The following is a 20,200-nucleotide window of genomic DNA, read 5'->3' on the forward strand; positions in this document are numbered from 1 at the left end:
GTCTGACTATTGAAATACTTTCCCAGTCACCAAGGGACTGAGGTATTCTGGGCACTATGCTGCATACAGACCTGTCACTAGACAAACCAGCAGATGTCTTAGAAGGTAGCATCCTTCGCCTGTGGCTGGACTGTGCTAATGATGACCCAATTAAAAGCTCAATTGTCAGTTACCAAAGTTGGAACCAGCTAGGTGCAGCTAGAGCCCTAGGACTTGGAATGCAATTCCTCCACTTTCCAGGGGTTTCTCTCTTCTCTCTTAATTAGGCTGAAATTTTCAAGCACATGGAGGCAGGGTGTAAGGAAAGGCTCTGGAAGCGTGGGAGAAGAAAGATGAAGTCAGCACTTTGTCTGCTGATTCAGAGGAAGAGAACTCGGGTAACTTGAGGATATTCCTTCCCATGGGGTGGCGGAGTTGGAAAGTGACTGAGTCCTACTTTGAAGGGGTTTCACAGTAAGTTCTAACAGCCATTAGCAAGGTTCTTTGAGTAGCTGTTGAAATGAAAGTGGACGATGATAACAAGACTTATCAGGGTATTTCAGGACGTAGGCCACAAGGGGACATTTTGATCTTATTGTTTATTAAGGGAAGAATTTTTTTTTTTTTGTTAGTGAGGGAAGGACTTGGGGTTTTAACCAATTGTATGCCAGTGCCCTGTTCCAAAGTGTCAGGAAGGTTCTGTGAGCCACCCTGATATTTTCACCTGCCATCTTCATCCCTCTAAAGAGAAAATAAATGGCATACTCTTTAAGGCCTGATGGCACTGCACTCCCTCACAGGGTGACTCTGAAGCAGTGTTCAGTAGCCACCCCCCTTCAGCTTGCATCTCTCAGTGAGAGGTCCCTACCTCCAGGACCTCAGCCCTCTTAAGTTATTCACTTCCTCAGGAAGTGTCTCCCAGGGGTGACCTGTGTTTGGCAGTCGGCAATGCTCTCTAAATGGCAAATGAATTATTCTTTTTCAAATGACAGTTCCTTAGCTGTATGCAATAATGCACACCTGTAATCAGGAGGCTGAGGCAGGGTCATAAGTTCCAGACCTGTCTGGGCAATTTGGCTAGACCTTGTCTCAAAAGAAAAATACATCAGGGGCCTCAGAAAGAGCTTACAACCAGAATTATGGTAACATCTCTCAGACCCCCAATTTATATGAAAGTCTAGTATATATTGAGATTCTTATTTATCATTTCTTTAACTAAGAGAATTCGGCATGGCTTCCATGTTAGTGAAAGGTCACTCTTGGTTCTAGTGTGAAGATGTTTAACTCAAAAAGGCACAAGGAGACAAATGTTGCATGATCTCACTTATATGCACTGAAGATGTAAATCAGTGGTAAAATGGCCCTGCATTCAACCCCCAGTACCAGAAAAATATAATAATCCATAAAATAAAATAAATTGACAGTCCAACATCTGGGTTTTAATCCAATGAATGCATCAGATACTATGTCTTTCCCTCCTTGAGAGTGTCTTCTATAGCTACAAATACAGCAAACATTTGAGGGTAAAATCTTAACTCTGTTGAGTTGAAAGATGGCCCCCTAAACAGACTTTCAAGAAATTTAACACACCTAGGATCCACAATAAATGGGTTTCCATCAACCACATTCTTACAAGAAGGTCTCCATGGTCTTCCTTATGCCCAGTTTCAATGACAGAGTTTGCAAATTTCTTTCGTTTAAATTGCAGACTTGAATCACATGCATATCTTTTCTCCTCTTGGGTCTGGTCTTGCAGTCAACTCTTCAGTGACTTTTCTTCTTAATCAACAAATAAAAATTGTAGGTATTGTGGGGGGTGCATACAGCATGATGGTTTGAAATGTGCACACATTATGAAATGGATAAATGGAGCTAATTAACATATTTTGTGGGGAGAACACTTAAAATCTATTCTCTTAGGAATTTTCAAGTACACAAGACAAGGTTATTAACTGTAGTCACCATGTCATACAATACAGCTCTTGGACTCAGTAATGAATATTCCTCTCCACTTCTATGAGTTTAACTTCTTTAGATTACACATATAAGTAAGATCATGCAACATTTGTCTCCTTGTGCCTTTTTGAGTTAAACATCTTCACACTAGAACCAAGAGTGACCTTTCACTAACATGGAAGCCATGCCGAATTCTCTTAAAGAAATGATAAATAAGAATCTCAATATATACTAGACTTTCATATAAATTGGGGGTCTGAGAGATGTTACCATAATTCTGGTTGTAAGCTCTTTCTGAGGCCCTGATGTATTTTGTTTTTAGACAGCAGTTAAGCAGTATAGAAAACCCCTGTCCAAAGAGCTAACCAATTTATTTCATTAACTTAAAAAAATACTTTTGAGTTCCTCTTAGGAGAGTAGCACCTAATAGGTAGAACAAACTGCTTGTAAAGCTGAGTTTATTTGATACATAAAATTGCCTTTTAATAAATGGTGTTCATTTTATCAGAGAAAATAGATTTGGAGGGTATATTCAATCATCAAGTAAATCTGATTGGTGCAACATGCCTGCTCAAAGTCCATTTATTTTCACAGCGAACTCCTTTTTAATACTGTTACCTCGCCAAGGGGTTTAGGTGAAGCATGTACTCAGTTTCTTCCTTTTATAAATAGCAAGGCTACTTGGAACATTGAAAGGGGAATTGGATCCATAGCAAGGAAATATTATAGAAAGGGCATGGGGTCAGACTCAGACACACCTGGTGCAGAGAACAGCTTTTTCCCTCACCTAGCTAAATAAATTTTTGCAAGATTTTTAATCTTCCCAAGCCTTAGTTTTCACTTATAAAGGTGTTTGTTATCTGGACTGAATATTACATAGCACAGCACTTGTAATGTGTTAAGTATCAATAGAGCGGAGCTTGTGTGGCTGATATATCACCACCATCAAGTGGGTTGTCCAAGACTTCACTTTGTTAGAGCCTAAATAACGGCAGAAACTAAAAGGGTCAACTGTTAATTCTGCCCTTTGAATGGCATGTAAACTGAATGAAACTAAATATTTTCATGTGCATTGGATGCATAGTTTATGATCCATCTTTTTTGCACAAGTGCCAGAGTAACACAAAAAGTGTCTCCTCAAACCACAGGTCTTTGCCAGTGCCTGAGGATGAAAAAAGCAATGGGACCAGGAAGGATATGTCTTGTCAATCAGAAAAGAGCATTTGGGGAGTGCAAAGGCAGGGTGTTGAGACAATGGGCTAACAGAGCGGGAATCCCTAGACACCCTCGGGTTAGGAATGGAAGATTCTCCTGGGACTCTGCTTCTAGCTCTCTAGTGTTCATTTTGCCTCTAATGGATCCTAAGGAAGGGAAAACACAGAGCTATCTATCTGCCAGATGGTTCCTTATGACAGTTTTATTCACGTATCCATTTATCCTCATTATCACAGGAGATCTCCCAAGTCTGCAATAGACTGGCACCCAAGATGATTGATGGTCTTGTACCCATCCCCGATATCCAGACAATTTTGAGGTGGTTTTTTTTTTTTTATTTTTTTTTGGTCTAATATTAAGTGGTGTTGTCCTTGTTAAGGAACAAATTCATTAGGCACACTTTTTTTTTAAATGTAATGAAATATACATAACACAATATTTACCATTTTAAACATTTTTTTGTATATGGTTCCACGGCATTAAATACATTTAACTATTGTGCAGCCACCACCACCATCTGTCTCCAGAACTTTTTCATTTTTCCCAGTTGAAATTCTGTGCCCAAAAGACAATTATTCCCCATTTCCCTCCCCTCCCTAATCCTGGGAAACCACCATTCTGCTTTGTCCTTGCTACTCTAGGGACCTCATAAAATATTGGTCCTTTGTGACTGGCTTCTTTCACTTAACACAATGACTTCCAGTTTCACCCTGTTGTAGCATGTGCCAGAGTTTCCATTTTTAAAAACTGAATGATTGTATAGTCTGTGAAGTAATAAGGGTGCAGTTTTGGTTGATGGCCTCACATTTTGAGACTTGCCATAAAACCTAACACTTAAGGAGATTTTAAAAACTGGCTTATTTCATTAGCATACCATTAGTTGAGATTGTTACTCAGCATTTACTGTAACTAGTGGAAGTAATAAATGTATGAGTTTTTCACAAAAATTGTCTTCATATAGTGGTATCTTAGGTAGAAAGCTATGTAGTGACCTTCATGCAAAGAGATAGTATTATTTAATTAGTACTTGCAATTAAAGAATTATTCATTGAAGTCACACTACAATTCCTGGCATCTGTGTGATAAGGCAGGTAAGTAGGCCTCACACAGACATCTACAGATAATTCAGTTCTCAAGTTTGCTCAATGAAGTAACCAGATTGAGGACCAAGCAACTGAATTCTCATCAACTATTTCTCCCACTCTCTCTTACTAGTCACCTGGCTAAATAGTTGTTTTAAACTCACATCATAATCTATCTGCTTATGCATTTGTTAATTTATTAGGGTACATACTTATTGGTGCAAATTCCACAATAGATTTGACTCTAATCAGTAAAGAAATATTATGATGCATAAAACACAACAGAGCACTTCTTTATGAAAAATGAAACCTCTCCTGGCCATGTAAAACCTGAACAATATTATTATATCTCAGTCATGGTTGGTAACTGGGGTGATGTATGTAAGACATGTCTATCTATGCTGGACAGTTTCATGATGGAGTTTATCTATAACCCAGACTTGTGGGTAACATTCTGCAGTGTTATCAAGAGATGGAACAGCAGAGCAAGCCACTTCCTTGTACATTTTGAAACGCAGAAGTATTAATTTTAATTTTTAAGCTGTGTCTTCAACTTTCAAGCAACATTTCTCCCCATGTGACTGTACTTCCTCAGTGTCCTTAGAAACATTGTAGGATAGGATGAGAAAGGAACTAAAAGGAGAATGGAAAATTTTTGATCCCAGGACAAAGATGAGTTGGACATAATAATAATGGGCAAAGATGCCAGAAAGAAGAGCTTGTGGAATGAGGTGGAGAACAAAACACTGGCTCCTGAGGTCTTTGCTTAAAAGTGACTTTTTCTAAGAATTTTGTATATCACGCCTGTCATAAACATTCAACTTCATTGTGCAATGAAGACAGATGACAAGAATTTGCTGTTCTGACAACCTCCCTCGCCCCTAAAAGAAAGCAACTTCCCTACGTCCTTGGAATCTGACCTCCTCATTTCCAAATGCGCAGTGGAAAACTTGTGCCCGTGAGAGCTGGGCCAGTTGTTTATGTGACTAATTGGACGTCTACATAAAGAGGAGAATAGGGGCAGGTCCCTCTCTCATCTGTTCTAAAGCCAGAGCTTGCTCTAAAGTGGAGAGGCATGTAGACTGGAGAGAGATGAACCATTTAACTGTCCTTTGCTGACCCTCTTATGTAAGCTTTGAGGTCATGAAGGCTCCATTTTGTTTCCATGTAGCAGAAGGAAAGAAAAGGTTTAAGGGTCAATTATCAGGGGGGCACAAGGCTTGGGAAGGTTCTAGATAAGGGCCAAATTTTATATATTTGACAACAATGGGACATGTAAGAGGAGTCTGAAGGCAGAGGGATTGGAGGAGAAAAGTCCTGAGGGAAAAAGATGAAGACCGTTAGATGGACAGTTGATGATGACCAGGAGAGGCACAGCTTCTTCAGAGCCAGGAGATGAGTGAACAGTCAAGGAGAAGAAAGAGAATTTAAAAAAAAAAAGAAAGAAAGAAAAAAGAAAGAGAAATTTTGACTTGGAGAAAAAGGAAGCTGAGAAAACTAAGTTTACCAGCAAATTGGAAAGGAATGTTTTTCTGAGAAAAATATGGTGGAACTTATTATATTTTGGGATGGTTTGGCCTAATAATGCAATGGTGAGCTGTAAAGAGGTGAATTAAAGGTGGTCAGGCAGTCATGGGAGCCACCTGAGACTATGCAGAATTGTAATGGGGCAATATATGAAATATATGTTTGAAATATATGAAAAAATGTTCAATGTCTTTAGCAATTAGGGAAATGCAAATCAAAACTACACTGAGACTTCATCTCATTCCAGTTAGAATGGCAGTCATCAAGAATACAAATAGTAATAAATGCTGGAGAAGATGTGGAGGAAGAGAAAAAAAAACACTTTTATACTTTTATTCAGTCACAGAACAGAATGAAATTTGCAGGAAAATGGATGGAACTTGAGAGCATTATGTTAAGCAAAATATGTCAAATTCAGAAGGTCAGAAGTCATGTTTTCTTTCATATGTAGAATCTAGAGAAGAAAGAAAAAAAAAAAGTCGGTCATGGCAACAGGCAGGGTCCCCTGAAAATGGAAGGGAGACAAGTAGAGTAGAGGAAAAGAACCAGAAGGAGAAAGGAGGAGAGGGAAAGGGGAAATACTGGGAATTGATATTGGCAAAATTATATTGTTATATCATGTACATGTACAAATATATAACAATGAATCCCGTAATTACATATAATTATAATGCATCAATAAAAAATGGGGAAATAGTTTGTGTTTGTATATTCTAAATTTTGTGGATGGGCAATTCTTAGTGGTCATTATATGCAAGGTGGAACTTTGTGAGTGCCAATGAAGGATATTATTAGTTGAACAGATCCAAGAAAATACACAACCAAGGTATTAATGTCACCTTAGTGGCTTATGAAGTCAATGAGAAGGCAAAAAGAGAATTTAAAATTTTCATAGTACTTTTTTGATAACCCTTGCATGGCCTAGCAATGTTTCACCTGTGATTATAAAAAAGACTTTGGGTGTGGATATGGTACAGGTCTCAGAACTATCCACAAAGTTTTTTTTTTTTTTTATTGTAAACAAATGGGATACATGTTGTTTCTCTGTACATGGCGTAAAGGCATACCATTTGTGTAATCATAAATTTACATAGGGTAATGTTTGATTCATTCTATTATTTTTTCCCTCCCCCCACCCCTCCCACCCCTCTTTTCCCTCTATACAGTCCTTCCTTCCTCCATTCTTGCCCCCTCCCTAACTCTAACTCTAACCCTAACACTAACCCCTCCCACCCCCCATTATGTGTCATCATCCACTTATTAGCGATATCATTTGTCCTTTGGTTTTTTGAGATTGGCTTATCTCACTTAGCATGATATTCTACAGTTTCATCCATTTGCCTGCAAATGCCATAATTTTATCATTCTTTATGGCTGAGTAATATTCCGTTGTATATATATACACCACAGTTTCTTTATCCATTCATCAATTGAGGGGCATCTAGGTTCATTCCACAATCTAGCTATTGTGAATTGAGCAGCTATGAACATTGATGTGGCTGTATCTCTGTAGTATGCTGATTGTAAGTCCTTTGGGTATAGGCCAAGGCACAAAGTTTTTAATTTAGCAGAACAAGGTGTTTTTCATTTAGCTACTCTCCTAGTACTGGATCTGCTATATCATGGGGAATAAGGTGGATGAACAGGAGGAGTTGGAAGAATCAAAACATTGTCAATTCCTGTGGACACTAAATGCCAAGGCAAAGCCATTGTTTCTGCCTCTAGGTCTACAAAGGTCTAGCAGAGTTCCATGTGTGTCCTTGCTGTTCTGTTTTAGTCCTTTGACTGTCCGAGGAGATTAGCATTTGGATTATAACTATTTCCTTACAAATCATTCTTCTCAAAAATTTTTTTAAAACCCCAAACTCAAAAACCTTTGAAAACTGAAGAGCAGCATCTTTTGAATTTATGTCTCTAAATCTCACCTAGTACCTGGCAGGCATGTAATGTTCAAAAATCTCGCACAGAATGAATGAATGGACACGCTGTACTCTCTATGAGCCATATCTCCTTGGGATACACTTTCAGGTTTTGAAATTTCTGTGACCTTCTCCCACTCCTGTGCCATTCAGCATCTCTCTTTTGAAAGATACATAAACAAATTATTATTGGCCCCTGTTGGCCAACTCCCAGGTAACCCTGGATTCTCTGCTCTTGATTTTGCTCATTCCTAAACTGGTCACCACACTTATCAATTGGTTGTGCCTCCTACAAAAACAATGGAAGAGATTAAATAGGGGCAATAAATGAGAGGTGGAGTGGGGGAGCCTGAACAAATAAGAATGCAAACATTGATGCTTGTGTTAAGCAAAACAGTCTCAACTCAAAATCTCCATTCCTGCTAGACAGAAACCTCAGTTTTTTCCTGCCTTGGGAATGCTGATCCCCAAGAAGGCAAACAGTCCATTCGACATGTTCACTTAAGTTAGTAAAATATGTCCCCCACAGAGGCAGAGGCCAACACCAAACACAGAGGCAGTCAATACCTCAATGCCTGGTCTGACGAGGCAAACATGGGCTAGATTTCAGTAGCACTAGATCATTTGGGAAGGTAGGCACCTTGGGCCATAACCAACCTGAATGTCTATGTTCTTTGTTCCTGATGGGTACTTACTCTTTTGGGCCTAGGTCTCTATTCCTGAGCTCAGAACTACTATCTCATTCTTAAAGTTATCTATCAGATTCCTGAACTACGTCATACTTTAGTAACAATTAGAAAACTTAGGAGAGCTGGACTTGGTGGCATGCATCCATAATCCAAGCTATTTAGGAGGCTGAGGCAGGAGGGTCACAAATTGAAGACCAACCTCTTCAACTTAAAATTGAAAACTGAAAAGAGCTGGGGCTGTGTCTCAGTCGGAAAGTGCCCTGAGATCAATCTCCAGTCTAGAAGAAGAAGGAGGAAGAGGAAGAAGAGGAGGAGGAGGACGAGGATGGGGAAGGGAATAGGGAGAGGGAAGGGGAGGAGGAAAAGGAAAAAAAGGGAGGAGGACATGTTGCTTTATTAGATATTTGCATCACTCTAAACCTATCCTTTTCACCTTTGGTTAGCAAAACCAATGGGATAACTTTATATGAAAGGCTTTTCCTGGTATGTGTGGGCAAACTCCAGAAATCTCTTCATTTCTACTTTTGTGGTTTAGTTCTAGCACGTAGAAGATTTATGGATGTAAGGTGTTTTAATCAGTTTCTTGTGGCTGTGACCAAATGACCTGACCAAAACAATAGAGAAGGAAAAGTTTATTTTGGCTCATGGTTTCAGAGGTCTCAGTCTTTACATGACGGATTCCGTGGCTCTGGGTCCAAGTTGAGGAAGAACATCATAGCAGAAGGGAATGGAGGAGGAAAGTAGCTCAGGACATGGAAATTAGGAAGCAGAGAGAGAGCTGTACTCACTGGGGCCAAAATATATACCCAAAGGCACACTCCCAGTGACCCACCTCCTCTGAATACATCCTACCTGCCTACAGTGGATTAACTCACTGATTTCTTAATTATAACTCTCCTAATCTAATTATTCAACCTCTGAAATTTCTTGCATTGTCTCACATCTGAGCTTCTCGGGGGGACACCACCACACACCTAACCACAGCCTAAGGTTTACCTTTCCTAACTATACCACCTCAGTAAAGCCATGGAGAAAAGGCAGAGGGACGGATTTCCCGCCATCTCTCACTGGGCAAGTCTAGGTTTCCAGGGCTTTTCTACATGCAACTACAGTAAGCCAGGCAGCAAATCTTAGAGCTTGATGAAACCATGGGTGGGCTGTCCTCCCTCACCAGACCAGCTGGACCTTAAATTGGCAATGTTCAATGCTTACTGGACTGTCAAAACTGGAGATGGTGTGGGACTGAGTAAAGGTTATGATGGTGCCAACATCTGAAACTGTGTTTTCTGAGTATGAGCTGTTTCCAAACAGAAAAAAAAGAAAATATATATATATATATATATATGACACTGTTGATTTTGTTTTTTCATCAGACAATGGCAGCTGAGGATGCATATGGTGCAGACAGGAGGGTTGAACTCAATGAGTAGAGGCCCATCTTTGGATTAGCACCTTCGATGAGGCTGGCCTTTCTCTACCACCTTTGCCATTGGAGTCATTTTCTAAGTGTTCAAAAGAAATGGGTGAGGCTGGACTTGCTTCTGTGGCAGTGCCTCATATATGTTTTTCCTTGGGAGAGATAAACTTTCCAATGAAAGGAAGAATTCTCTGGATCTCTCTTCATGGTTACTCTTTTTTGGGGTAAAACCATAGCTCCTATCTGCCAAATTTCAGCCAAGACTCCACTCCCAATCTTGACCAGTAACTATATTCTATCCCTCCCCAGTGTGGTTTGACAAGACATGACTCGGTCCTGCACATTGCTTTACTTGAACCAGTACTATCACTGAGGTTTCTATGGTCCTGAAGCCTCTGTTTTTAATGGGAAATTCAATGGGAGCTCAGTAAGTGGGTCTGGTAGAAAACACCCCCTTGTCCTCCCCTGCATATAAAATCTGTAACAAATGGTGACTAAACCCAAAATCATGTTGTTTTCTCATTAATTTTTTAAGGTGCCAACTTCTGGGGACAGTGGAAAAGGAGCAGTTGTAATTATGAGGTCAGAATTCGGGACTGACCTCTGTAGTCATTCAGGGCCTCTTCTCTCTGTATTATCTTCATTGTTTTCAGGTAGACACAGGTAAATCTGGCTGTTCTTGGACTGACAACCCAGGCAGGCTTGTCACGTAGTAATGAAGTAAACAACTAGGTTTTGTTTCCCAGGAGAATATATGGATGAACGTGGTCGCTGCCAGGTCTGTGATGCTTCGTGTGCCAAGTGCTGGGGGCCAACCCAGGAGGACTGCACCAGTTGTCCCCTCACAAGGTGAGTGACCATTGGTACCTGCTGGGGTGGAAGCTCACAGGATGCAGGGTGGGGAGAGGAGGTGCTAACCAGCTCAATAGCACCCCAGGGATCTGCAGGAAACAGGGCTAAACTTCTTTCCATGACACAGATATTCTCCTTGATCTGGCCACAGCCCACATTATATAGCATCCTTTCTCCATGACACCTGGGACTCTCTGCAAGGACCAGTTCCCTGGACACTGGGAAAACTTGTTCATCGATGAAGGTGGTGCCTTCGAAGTCACCTTTCATGACTGGAATCTCATTTCTCAACCCTTACTTCCATCTTCTGACCAAATATCTACTCATTTCTAGAGTCAATTCTACCCTTTTGAGTAGAATTAATCTTCCCTCTCTGCGCCCAAAGGCTCTATGTAAGTTTACCTCCAAGCACCTGTTGAAGACATTTGCTTACAAATATATCTCTATGTTAAACTACAAGCTCCTTGAGATCCTCCCTTTTGTATCTCCAATTCCTATTGCAGTGCTAAGAAAACAGTAGGCACCCAACAAATGTTTGATAATTGAGTGAATGTGAACCTATCAAGCATGTGAATGGCATTTCTAATAAGTTGGGAGCTGCTGTATTTTTGGTCAACGCTCCTCTGATCCCAGTGCTTGTTGGCTGCTGTTTTGGAATGAATAGTCCACCATTGCCAGCTGGCTGAGGAGGAAGCAGGGTGTCTCTCCAGACCAGGGGGGGGCTGTCCCACTGCAGGTGCTTAGCGTCTCTACAAGGGACACCCCCTATACTAGTCATCTTCTCCTGGTTAGTCTTCATGACTGTAACATCTTTGAGAGCCGGAACTGTGGTGTAGGTGCCCTGCTATTCCCCCACAGTAGTTCTAGGTGTGTGCTTTATTAAATGTGATAAAATCCATAGCCAAAATCATAGGTTTGGCTCTTCAAAGAGCCAAGAGGTAGGAAGAAAGGAAAAAATGAATGAAAAAAAGGAAGGAAGGAGAGAAGAAAGGAGAGAGACACGAAATAACAGTCTTAAGAATTCTCAGTGACAGCTGGCAACTGTGACACATTCCTATAATCCCAGGGACTCCAAAGCCTGAGGCAGGAGGATTGCAAGTTGGAGGCCAATCTGGTCAACATAAAGAGACCCTGTCTCAAAATGAAAAACGAAGACTGAGGATGTAGCTCAGTGGCAGAGAGTCCTGTGTTTGATCCCCAATACCATAAAAAAATAATAAAATCAGAAAAAGAATTCTCAATGCTAACCATTAGGACATTTTCCAAGTGTCTCTTTAAGATAACTAGACTTCTAAATATTGCATTTTCTTTAAAGCAATTTCAAAGCATACTTTAAGATGGAGATAACATATCAAAATGAGGTCCTCTTTTTCTTCTACTCTGGACCATACCAGTCACAAATTCCATTACATGTTTGGACATCTTTTGAACTGGAGAAATATTTTAGTACTCACTGAATAAGACTGTGAGTGTACAGTGCAGATTATCCCTGACTCATCAGAAATGAGAAGTGAGAAAAAAAATCTACCATCCTAAATGGTCATTTTAAGAATCTGAGTCCATTGAGAAAAGATCAGAGGTAAATCTGCTGGGTTATTTTGGTAGTTTCATTTGTGAAGTATCCTGTGATTCAGTTTTTGAAGAAATAAAAGCAAGTGCATGGACCTTGAACCAGCATATCTTCTTAAGAAAATCTTTTTCCCCCAGGGACAATTTTCTTCTCATCCCTCCGAGCATTCCATTCCCCCACCGCCATTTCTCTTCTTTGATGTCAGTTAAATATGTTCAAGGAAGGGTATCATAGCATGGCAATGAGCTACCTAACTCCTTTTCTTATTTTCCCTGAAGGGGGCTGAGAAGACGAGAAAAAAAAAAAAAACTCTCTTGAATAATGGTGTCGTTGGCTTTTTTTTGTTCTGGAAAGTGTGGCAAAATGTTTTCCTTGAGTGTTTTCAAAGTGTTTTCTGATGAGGAGTCCTCTTTTACTTTGTGCAACTGTAACAGAATGCTTGGAACTGGGTAATTTATAAACAGGAGAAATTTGGCCAACTATTCTAGAGGCTAGAAGTCCAAGTTTGGTAAAGGCCTTGCTGCTGGGTCATGTCACAAGATAGTGGAAGAGAAAGAAGGCAAGAATGAGAGAGCAAGGGGAAGACAGATTTGCTCCCCTAACTATCCCACACTCATGACCACAGCATTGATCCTTGCATGGGCCAGAGTCCTCACAACCTAATCATCTCTTATTCCACTCCACCTTCCAATACTGTTGCATCGTGAATTTAAATTTCCAACACAAACTTTTGAGGACACATTAAACCCATAGCAAATGGGCAGGGGTTGTGGGTCAGTGGTGGAGCGCTTGCCTAGCAATCCTCGGCACTGCATATAAATAAATGAATAAAATAAAGGTCCATCAACAACTAAAATATATATTGAAAAAAAATTTTAAACCATAGCAAACAAAATCAGGTCCATCAAAAGCAAGTCACAAAGCACCTGCTTAACTGGGTATGGTGGTGTACACCTGTAATCCCTGCAACTCAGGAGGCTGAGGCAGGAGGATCAAATATTTGAGGCCAGACTCAGCAAATTAGCAAAGCCCCATCTCAAAATAAAAATAAATAGGTAAAAAGGGGTGGGAATGTAACTCCGTGGTACATTCCCCTGGGGTTCAATCCAATACTGCAAAACCAACAAACAACAAAAAACACCTGCTGCTTTGTATCCAACTCTGCCTTAAATGAAGAGTCCAGGAATTCTTCAGTGAGCCTCCCTGCCCTTCAGGTCACAGGTAAACCGGAGTGAAGTACTCAGGGACAAGAGATAGTGGGGAAACTTAAACACTATAACTGAAGCAAGAGCTACACGGATGGAAGAATGAACACCCTGTAGAAACTGGAGCAATAGAGGACACAGCCTCTACCCAGCTGTGGAAGAAATAAAACCAAGTGCATCAACTTGCAGAGTCATGGGGTAGGGAATAAATACCCTCGATCTCTCTCTCCTTTCAACCTCAGAGCTCCTGTGGATGTTTCTCCTTGTCTGAAACTAACTGGAGGCCAATGGGAAATATAGCTTATCAGTGAGGAAAATTGAGCTTGGGATGCAATCCACAGTGGGCTTGCTTCTAGGACACAGGACAGAGAAGTGCAGAAAATGGAACTGTGTTGGGAACGAGGAGAGGCAAACAATATAACCAGGACAGTTGTTCTGAGTTTCTTCTTGTTCTGAAGCTTTTGGATAGCTCTCGTCCTGGTAAAATAAAGATAATCTTCAAAGAGTTTTCATCTGGGAGAGGAATGTTAACATTTGTCTTGAAGGTTTAATTCAAAACCACATGTCAGGGAAGCAAATTGGTGGAGAGAGAGATTAAATAAGATTGGCCAGGCCCTGATGACTATTGAAGCATTTGTATTGAGTGATGAATACATTGGCTGGTGGGAGGGCTACTTTTATATAATATATGTGTGTGTATACATATATATGCCTTTATATATGTCTAAATCATTCCATAATAAAATTTTAAAAAATAAAAGAATTTAACCCTAAAGTTGAGAAGTTATCTCTGCATCCTGTACTTTCCCTTTATATGTCTGTAAACCTTTGGGTTTAGTTCCTTAAAGACAATTAAAAACTTGAAGGAATCAAGTGCCCCCTTTGCCACTGTATTTAACATGCAAACCTCTGAAATGCTGTGGCCATAATGGCCCAAAATCATTTCAAAGCCCAGTCCTAAAGGAGACATAGAGTCAATGAACAAACTAAAAGCATTTAAAAGTTACCTCTATTCTTGCTCAGACTTAAACATTTTTATTTGATCTGCTTCAAGGAATGCACAGGGAGAAAAAAAAAAGGTTTTTTTTCTCAAATTTCATCCTATTAGAACATTAAAGCACCAAGAAGTCACATTAAGGGCCTTCGTGATGACTTTAATTAGGTCAAACCAACAATCAGCACAAACCCTGATTTGCTGTCTCTTCTGTTACAGTTCACTTCACACACGCACATAGGCACCTACCCTGGGGGCTCCTGGAATACCCAGCTCCAATGTTGACATCATCTCTCCCAGCTCATTAGCTCTTGGTTTTACCTTCTTCCTCCTTGCTATGACATCTATTGGACCTGGGAAGAGTACCTATCTATGAGAAGGTCAAGATCATGCTTAAGTTGGGAGGAGAAGCTCTTCTGTAGAGATCAGTTTATCTGGGCATCTCTGAATATCATGCATTGAACACCTGGTGGTCTCAGACATACCTTAACACTAAAGAAAAGTTTCATCATCCCCATTTCTTTTTTTTTTTTCACAGAGCAAATTATCTGTTCTCCACTAGGGAAAATTTGTTGGTGTCTATAGACAACAGGGCCATTTGAAATGGGACTTCTCTTCAAGTTTCTGAGCAACTTTTCTTAAGCAGGATGGAGACAGGGCAGTGACACAATTCATTGTCTTCACTTAAGCATGCTGATTTCCTTATCTTTCTATCTTTAGAAAGAATCATGCTTTCACAAACATTGACTATGTTGCTTGTGCTTTCCTCAGGGTGCAGGAGGAGGTGGTGGCTTAAAGCACAGTTATGTGCTTCAAAGTTTCTTAAAATCAAATCAGAAGGCCCCTTTCCTAATAAACAGGGAAGGTTTGTGCCTCTGCTTTGTCCTCTGTCTTGTGAAGTTTAATTGGTACCTATTAAGAATATCAGATCACCTCTCCCAAGAGAAATGATTTCCCCAAAACCAAGCTGTCATCTCTTCCTAAAAGGGACATAATAATGATGTTCAATTTACCATGAGAAGGAACCACTAGTTTTAATTTGCCCTTTTCTCCTTTTCAGCAAAACATTGAGGGAGATTCCTTGTTTCAAATCCTCAGAGAGTTCTCATTTAGATTTTCTTGTAGGAATGTTGTTGGTTGTGTAGATATGTTGTTTTTTAATTAATCCAATCCAAATAACTCCTTGGGAAAAATATCTCCTAAACCAGAAAGCAGAGCCAGAGGGGGGCTGAGATAGTCCAGTCGAACATTAGTACCACCAGCTTTTCGTCTGGGCTGGGCCAACAGACACCTTAATCTACTCTACAGTGCACAGGATCTGCTTTGATGTGGACAGCCAGATATGTGTGTCTGCTTAGGGCTGGGACCCCATGCACTTCTGGGGGTCAAAAGAACTGTTTACTCCAGTGGTGCTAGGTATCCTGATCAAAATCAAAAGGGCTGGGAAACCAGGAGCAAGTGACCTTCTGTTAAGTCACTGGCTTGAATCCCAAATTGATATAAATGACACAGATGGTCAGGTTGTGGGAATGGACAAGACAGAAGATCACTTGTGACACACTATTCAAGATGCAGAGCCCCAAGCTAATTTCTTCCAACCCTTGAATTGAAGTGATCCACTTCACAGTTCAGGATTGGTTCCAAATCTGGGAATAGTAGCGTTTAGACAAATCATGCCACCCCAGAAACAAGTTGTACAAGGCCTACACCTGGCCTTCTGCGTACAGTCTGGCCTGAGTAGAGCAAGTGGTAGAGAGAAAAGGAAACCTTCTCTTTCTGTGCAGGCTCACTCAGCCTGGGTGACAGCATTAGGCCTTCAGAACCATGTGCATGCTATGTACTCTGTAAACCTCATGATGGATTTAATAGCTGCATTCTAAAGCTCTCAGAGATTCCAATCTGGCATCACCTGTATTACTTGGGAATCACTTAGCAAATTCCTGTCATTGAGCAGTGATTTTCAAAGTAAGCTTTTACATGAGACAGCAACCCCACCATCTGTGTATAGTATAGCTAAAAGATATGGAATTGGCATGCCAAAGAGAGGCCTGCATGCCCACAATAATTATGGCACTATTCACAATGGCTAAAATACGGAATCAATATTTTGTGCTATATATACACAAGGGAATATCATTCAACCCTAAAGAAGAATGAAGTCTTGTCATTTTTAGTAAAACGAATGGAACTCAAGGGTATTATGTTAAGTGAAATAAGTCAGACACAGAAAGACAAATTTGCAAGTTTTCGTTCATATGAGGAAGCAAAAAGAAATCAATATGAATGTAGAGTAGTAATTTCTAGAGCCTAGGAAGGTTGGGGATTTGGTGGATAAAGGAAGTTGAATAACTGGTGCCAAAACATAAATAGAAAGAATAACTTCTGGTGTTCCTCAACATAATGGGTGACTCTACTTCACCATATCTATTATATACTTTATGAAAATCTAGAGGAGAGGAGCTTGAAGACTTTAAACATAAAGAAATTATAAGGAGTTCACAAGGCTAATTATCCTGATTTGATCAGTACATACTGTAGGCATGTGTTGAAATATCTCACTATATTAAATTAATAGTATAATTAATACATTCTAATAAAAATGGATACATAAATAAATAGTGAAAGGTTAAAAACAAAATTATGCTCTCTGGATCAGCAGTGTTAGCATTACCTGGGAACTTGTCAGAGATGCAAATTCTCAGTTCCTTTCCCCAAGACCTACTAAATTAGAAACTCTGGAGGTGGAGTTCCCAGCTCATTTCATCTATTTCCATTACCTACCTGACTCCTACATTTATTTGATCAACATCTTGTATTTTTCTTAGCAAAATTCTTGAATACAATTGACTTAATTACATTTGCTTTTGTAATTACTTTGCAAAGAAAAATGAAGCAAAAGCATGGGAAATATTAACAATGACATTATGTATACATTGTATGTATATAAAACCAAAGATTATAGAACCCAGCATACAAAGCCCTTGTGGATGTTCACAAGCATGGTCAGAAAACAAAGACTGTAGTATCCCATATATCAGAAAATGCTTGCAAAAAATGACATTTGGAATTGAAATTCATTCATTATTTGCAATATACACAAGCCAAGTTTATAAGTAGCACCTATTCTACCCTTCAAGAGTCCTTGGAGCTGACAGTTCCCTTGCCCAATGTGGGCAGGGTGTTAACTAAAGGAAGAATATTTTCTCCAAAGTCTCTGAATTCAGAGGCCCATTTAGCATCTTGAAAATTCAGAGATCTCCATCTGACTGCTGACTGGATTTGGCCAGAGCCTACGGTATGGGTTTAATCCCTGTGGGTACAAGTTAGTTTATTTGGAAGCAGATACAAGATCGGATCCCCAGCCAGCTTCTGGCATGCCTGCCGTTGGACTCAAGTCTCAGACCAAGGATGGGTACATGACTAATATTTCACATGTTCTAAGATGATCAGTCCCAGGCATCCTTCTTGTTTCTGGAACAATGAAATCCAATCTGTACAGTGAAACATGAATACCACATGTTCAGATACTTAGGGCCTTTCTGGGAAGTCACCCTGATACATTCTAAAAATCCGTTTTTCCTCTAGGGTTTTTGATGATGGCCGCTGCATTTTGAACTGTCCCTCATGGAAATTCGAATTGAAGAGCCAATGCCATCCATGCCACCACACCTGCCAGGGCTGCCAAGGAAGTGGGCCTTCCAACTGCACCTCATGTGGAGCAGGTAAGGGAGTCGCTGAATTCCACCCTACCTCATACCTGCTCTCCTCCAGTCCACCATTCTTTGGTTTGGCCTCGAAGCCTTGTCCTGGGGTTAAGGGTTAAACTCGACAACTCTTCCTTAAAGAGTCTGTACAACCCTGAAATCTCTGCTTGTTGTCAGAATGTGAAAACATTGTTCATATTATCGTGGATGCTGATTCATTTCCCCTGAGGGGATGGGAGAGAAACTAAGAGCCAGCTTTCTCCAGAGGAGAGAGAAAGGGCATATCAACAGGATGTCAGACACGAGATAGACAGGAAAGCAGAGATATGTTGAGGTAAAAGTAAAAAGCTGGAGAATTAAGGAAGATACGTTTGGTCTTTAAAAGAGATAGCATATTGAGGCTGTGTCAGGGTCTTCTTGAAGCTGAGCTGTGCCATTAAGATGTTGTCAGAGCCCTGAGGGAGCCAGGTAATCATTTCAACTCATGACGAATGTGACCTTTTGTGTCCTGATTTGAACTCCTCTCAAAGTGTTCTAGGTCTCAAAGCTCCTCTGCAGTTTGCCCTTTGACCTCATCTCATATGGCTGTCCTCTATTTTGACCTCATGTGAGCCAGATTCATATTTCATTGGAACCACACAATACTTTTAAAATGTGAGCCAAATTTAAAATTTGGGAAATTTCAAATGAAAACATAGGGTTTTTTTTGTTTTGTTTTCTTTTGAAAACTTGGAAGATCTGACAACACTGGTCCTGCATTTCTCACAGAGTTGCCCAGAGTCCTAAAATGGCTGCTCTCTATTTCTCCACAGTCTCCATTCTTTCTGGGTGTCTCACTAGTACTGAGACTGTCAGTTATCATCATCATACTTCCATCGTTTTTCTGTCGAGAGAGAATGATTTTATCTTTATTCTCACTTACAATAAAACCAAGAAAAATGAAGAACAAATTGAGACTGTCATGGATTTGCAGGAATACAGGAGACAAGACATTTCTTTGAATAAATTAAAAGTATTGCTTTGTGCTTCATATGTAAAAAATTCACGTCTATGTTATTTTTGTCTCTAGACTGTCACATGCCGTTTACTTCCTCATTTATAATATGGTGCCAAGGATGACCTCTTCTATACTTATGAAAGTTAAATGAGATTGAATGAGATGAAATAAAGCATTTAGAATAGGGCAAGACACAGTACAAACTTGTGGTATTAACTTTTCTTATTTTTGTTTCTATTCTTGTTATTATTGTTGTGATTTTATTGTTTTTATCTTCTTACTCTGCTGGGTATTTGAGTTTCTCCAGTTTGTGAGACTTCCCTTGAGGTGTTTCCACTCATTGTCTGGTGGCTTCCTATTATTCCACCATTTCAACACCATTTCTGCAGGGAGAGCCTCCCTCCTTGCCCACGAGGGCCCCTTCACAGGTGCACTCTGGAATTCTGCACTCCCTGTTCGCCAGCCTCTTCACATTGGATGTCTATCTTGTTCATAAGACTCTATGCCCCATAAAAGCAATGAATGGTTCCTACCTTATTTTTACCTGTATTTTGAGCATGAGCACAGCATCCAACATGCAGAAGGTATGCAATAAATAGTTGAATGAATGAAAGGTTATGTAGAAAGGACGTTAAGAGGAACAGTCAGAAAAACTGAGTTCTTGTCCCAGTTTTGCTACTAACTGGCAGACACTAAACCAATCAATTCACTTTTTTTCAGTCTCTATCTACATTGTGTACAACCATAGAAATGAAATGATGTACCCCATTTGTGCACAATGAATCAAAATGTAGTCTGTAAAAAAATTAAAAGATAAATAAATAAATAAGAAAAAAGAAAAAGAGCCAGGCATGGTGGTGCATGCCTATAATTCCAGCAGCTCAGGCGCCTGAGGCAGGAGGATCACAAGTTTAAAGCCAGTCTCAGCAACTTAGTAAGGCCCTGAGCAACTTAGTGAGACCCTGTCTCAAAATAAAAAATAAGAAAAGGGCTTAGAGGTTAAGCATCCGCGGGTTAAATCACTGGTACCAAAAAGAAAAAGAAAAGGGAGAAAAGATAAATTGGCATCTAAAATCATCTTAACATCAAAAACA

General features: G+C 40.1%; 1 protein-coding gene across 2 annotated transcripts in view; it reads left to right on the forward strand.

Annotated features, from left to right (window-relative positions):
* Pcsk5 (proprotein convertase subtilisin/kexin type 5) overlaps positions 1 to 20,200 on the forward strand; it is a 438,740-nt gene that overhangs the window by 322,575 nt on the left and 95,965 nt on the right. For both annotated transcript variants that reach the window (XM_047525058.1, XM_047525059.1), the window contains exons 21-22: positions 10,531 to 10,633; positions 17,991 to 18,127. In XM_047525058.1, the coding sequence (XP_047381014.1) occupies positions 10,531 to 10,633; positions 17,991 to 18,127 (240 nt within the window). The remainder of the gene's footprint in view (positions 1 to 10,530; positions 10,634 to 17,990; positions 18,128 to 20,200) is intronic.

This window comes from Sciurus carolinensis, chromosome 14 (assembly GCF_902686445.1).
Source record: "Sciurus carolinensis chromosome 14, mSciCar1.2, whole genome shotgun sequence".
Taxonomy (NCBI): domain Eukaryota; kingdom Metazoa; phylum Chordata; class Mammalia; order Rodentia; family Sciuridae; genus Sciurus; species Sciurus carolinensis.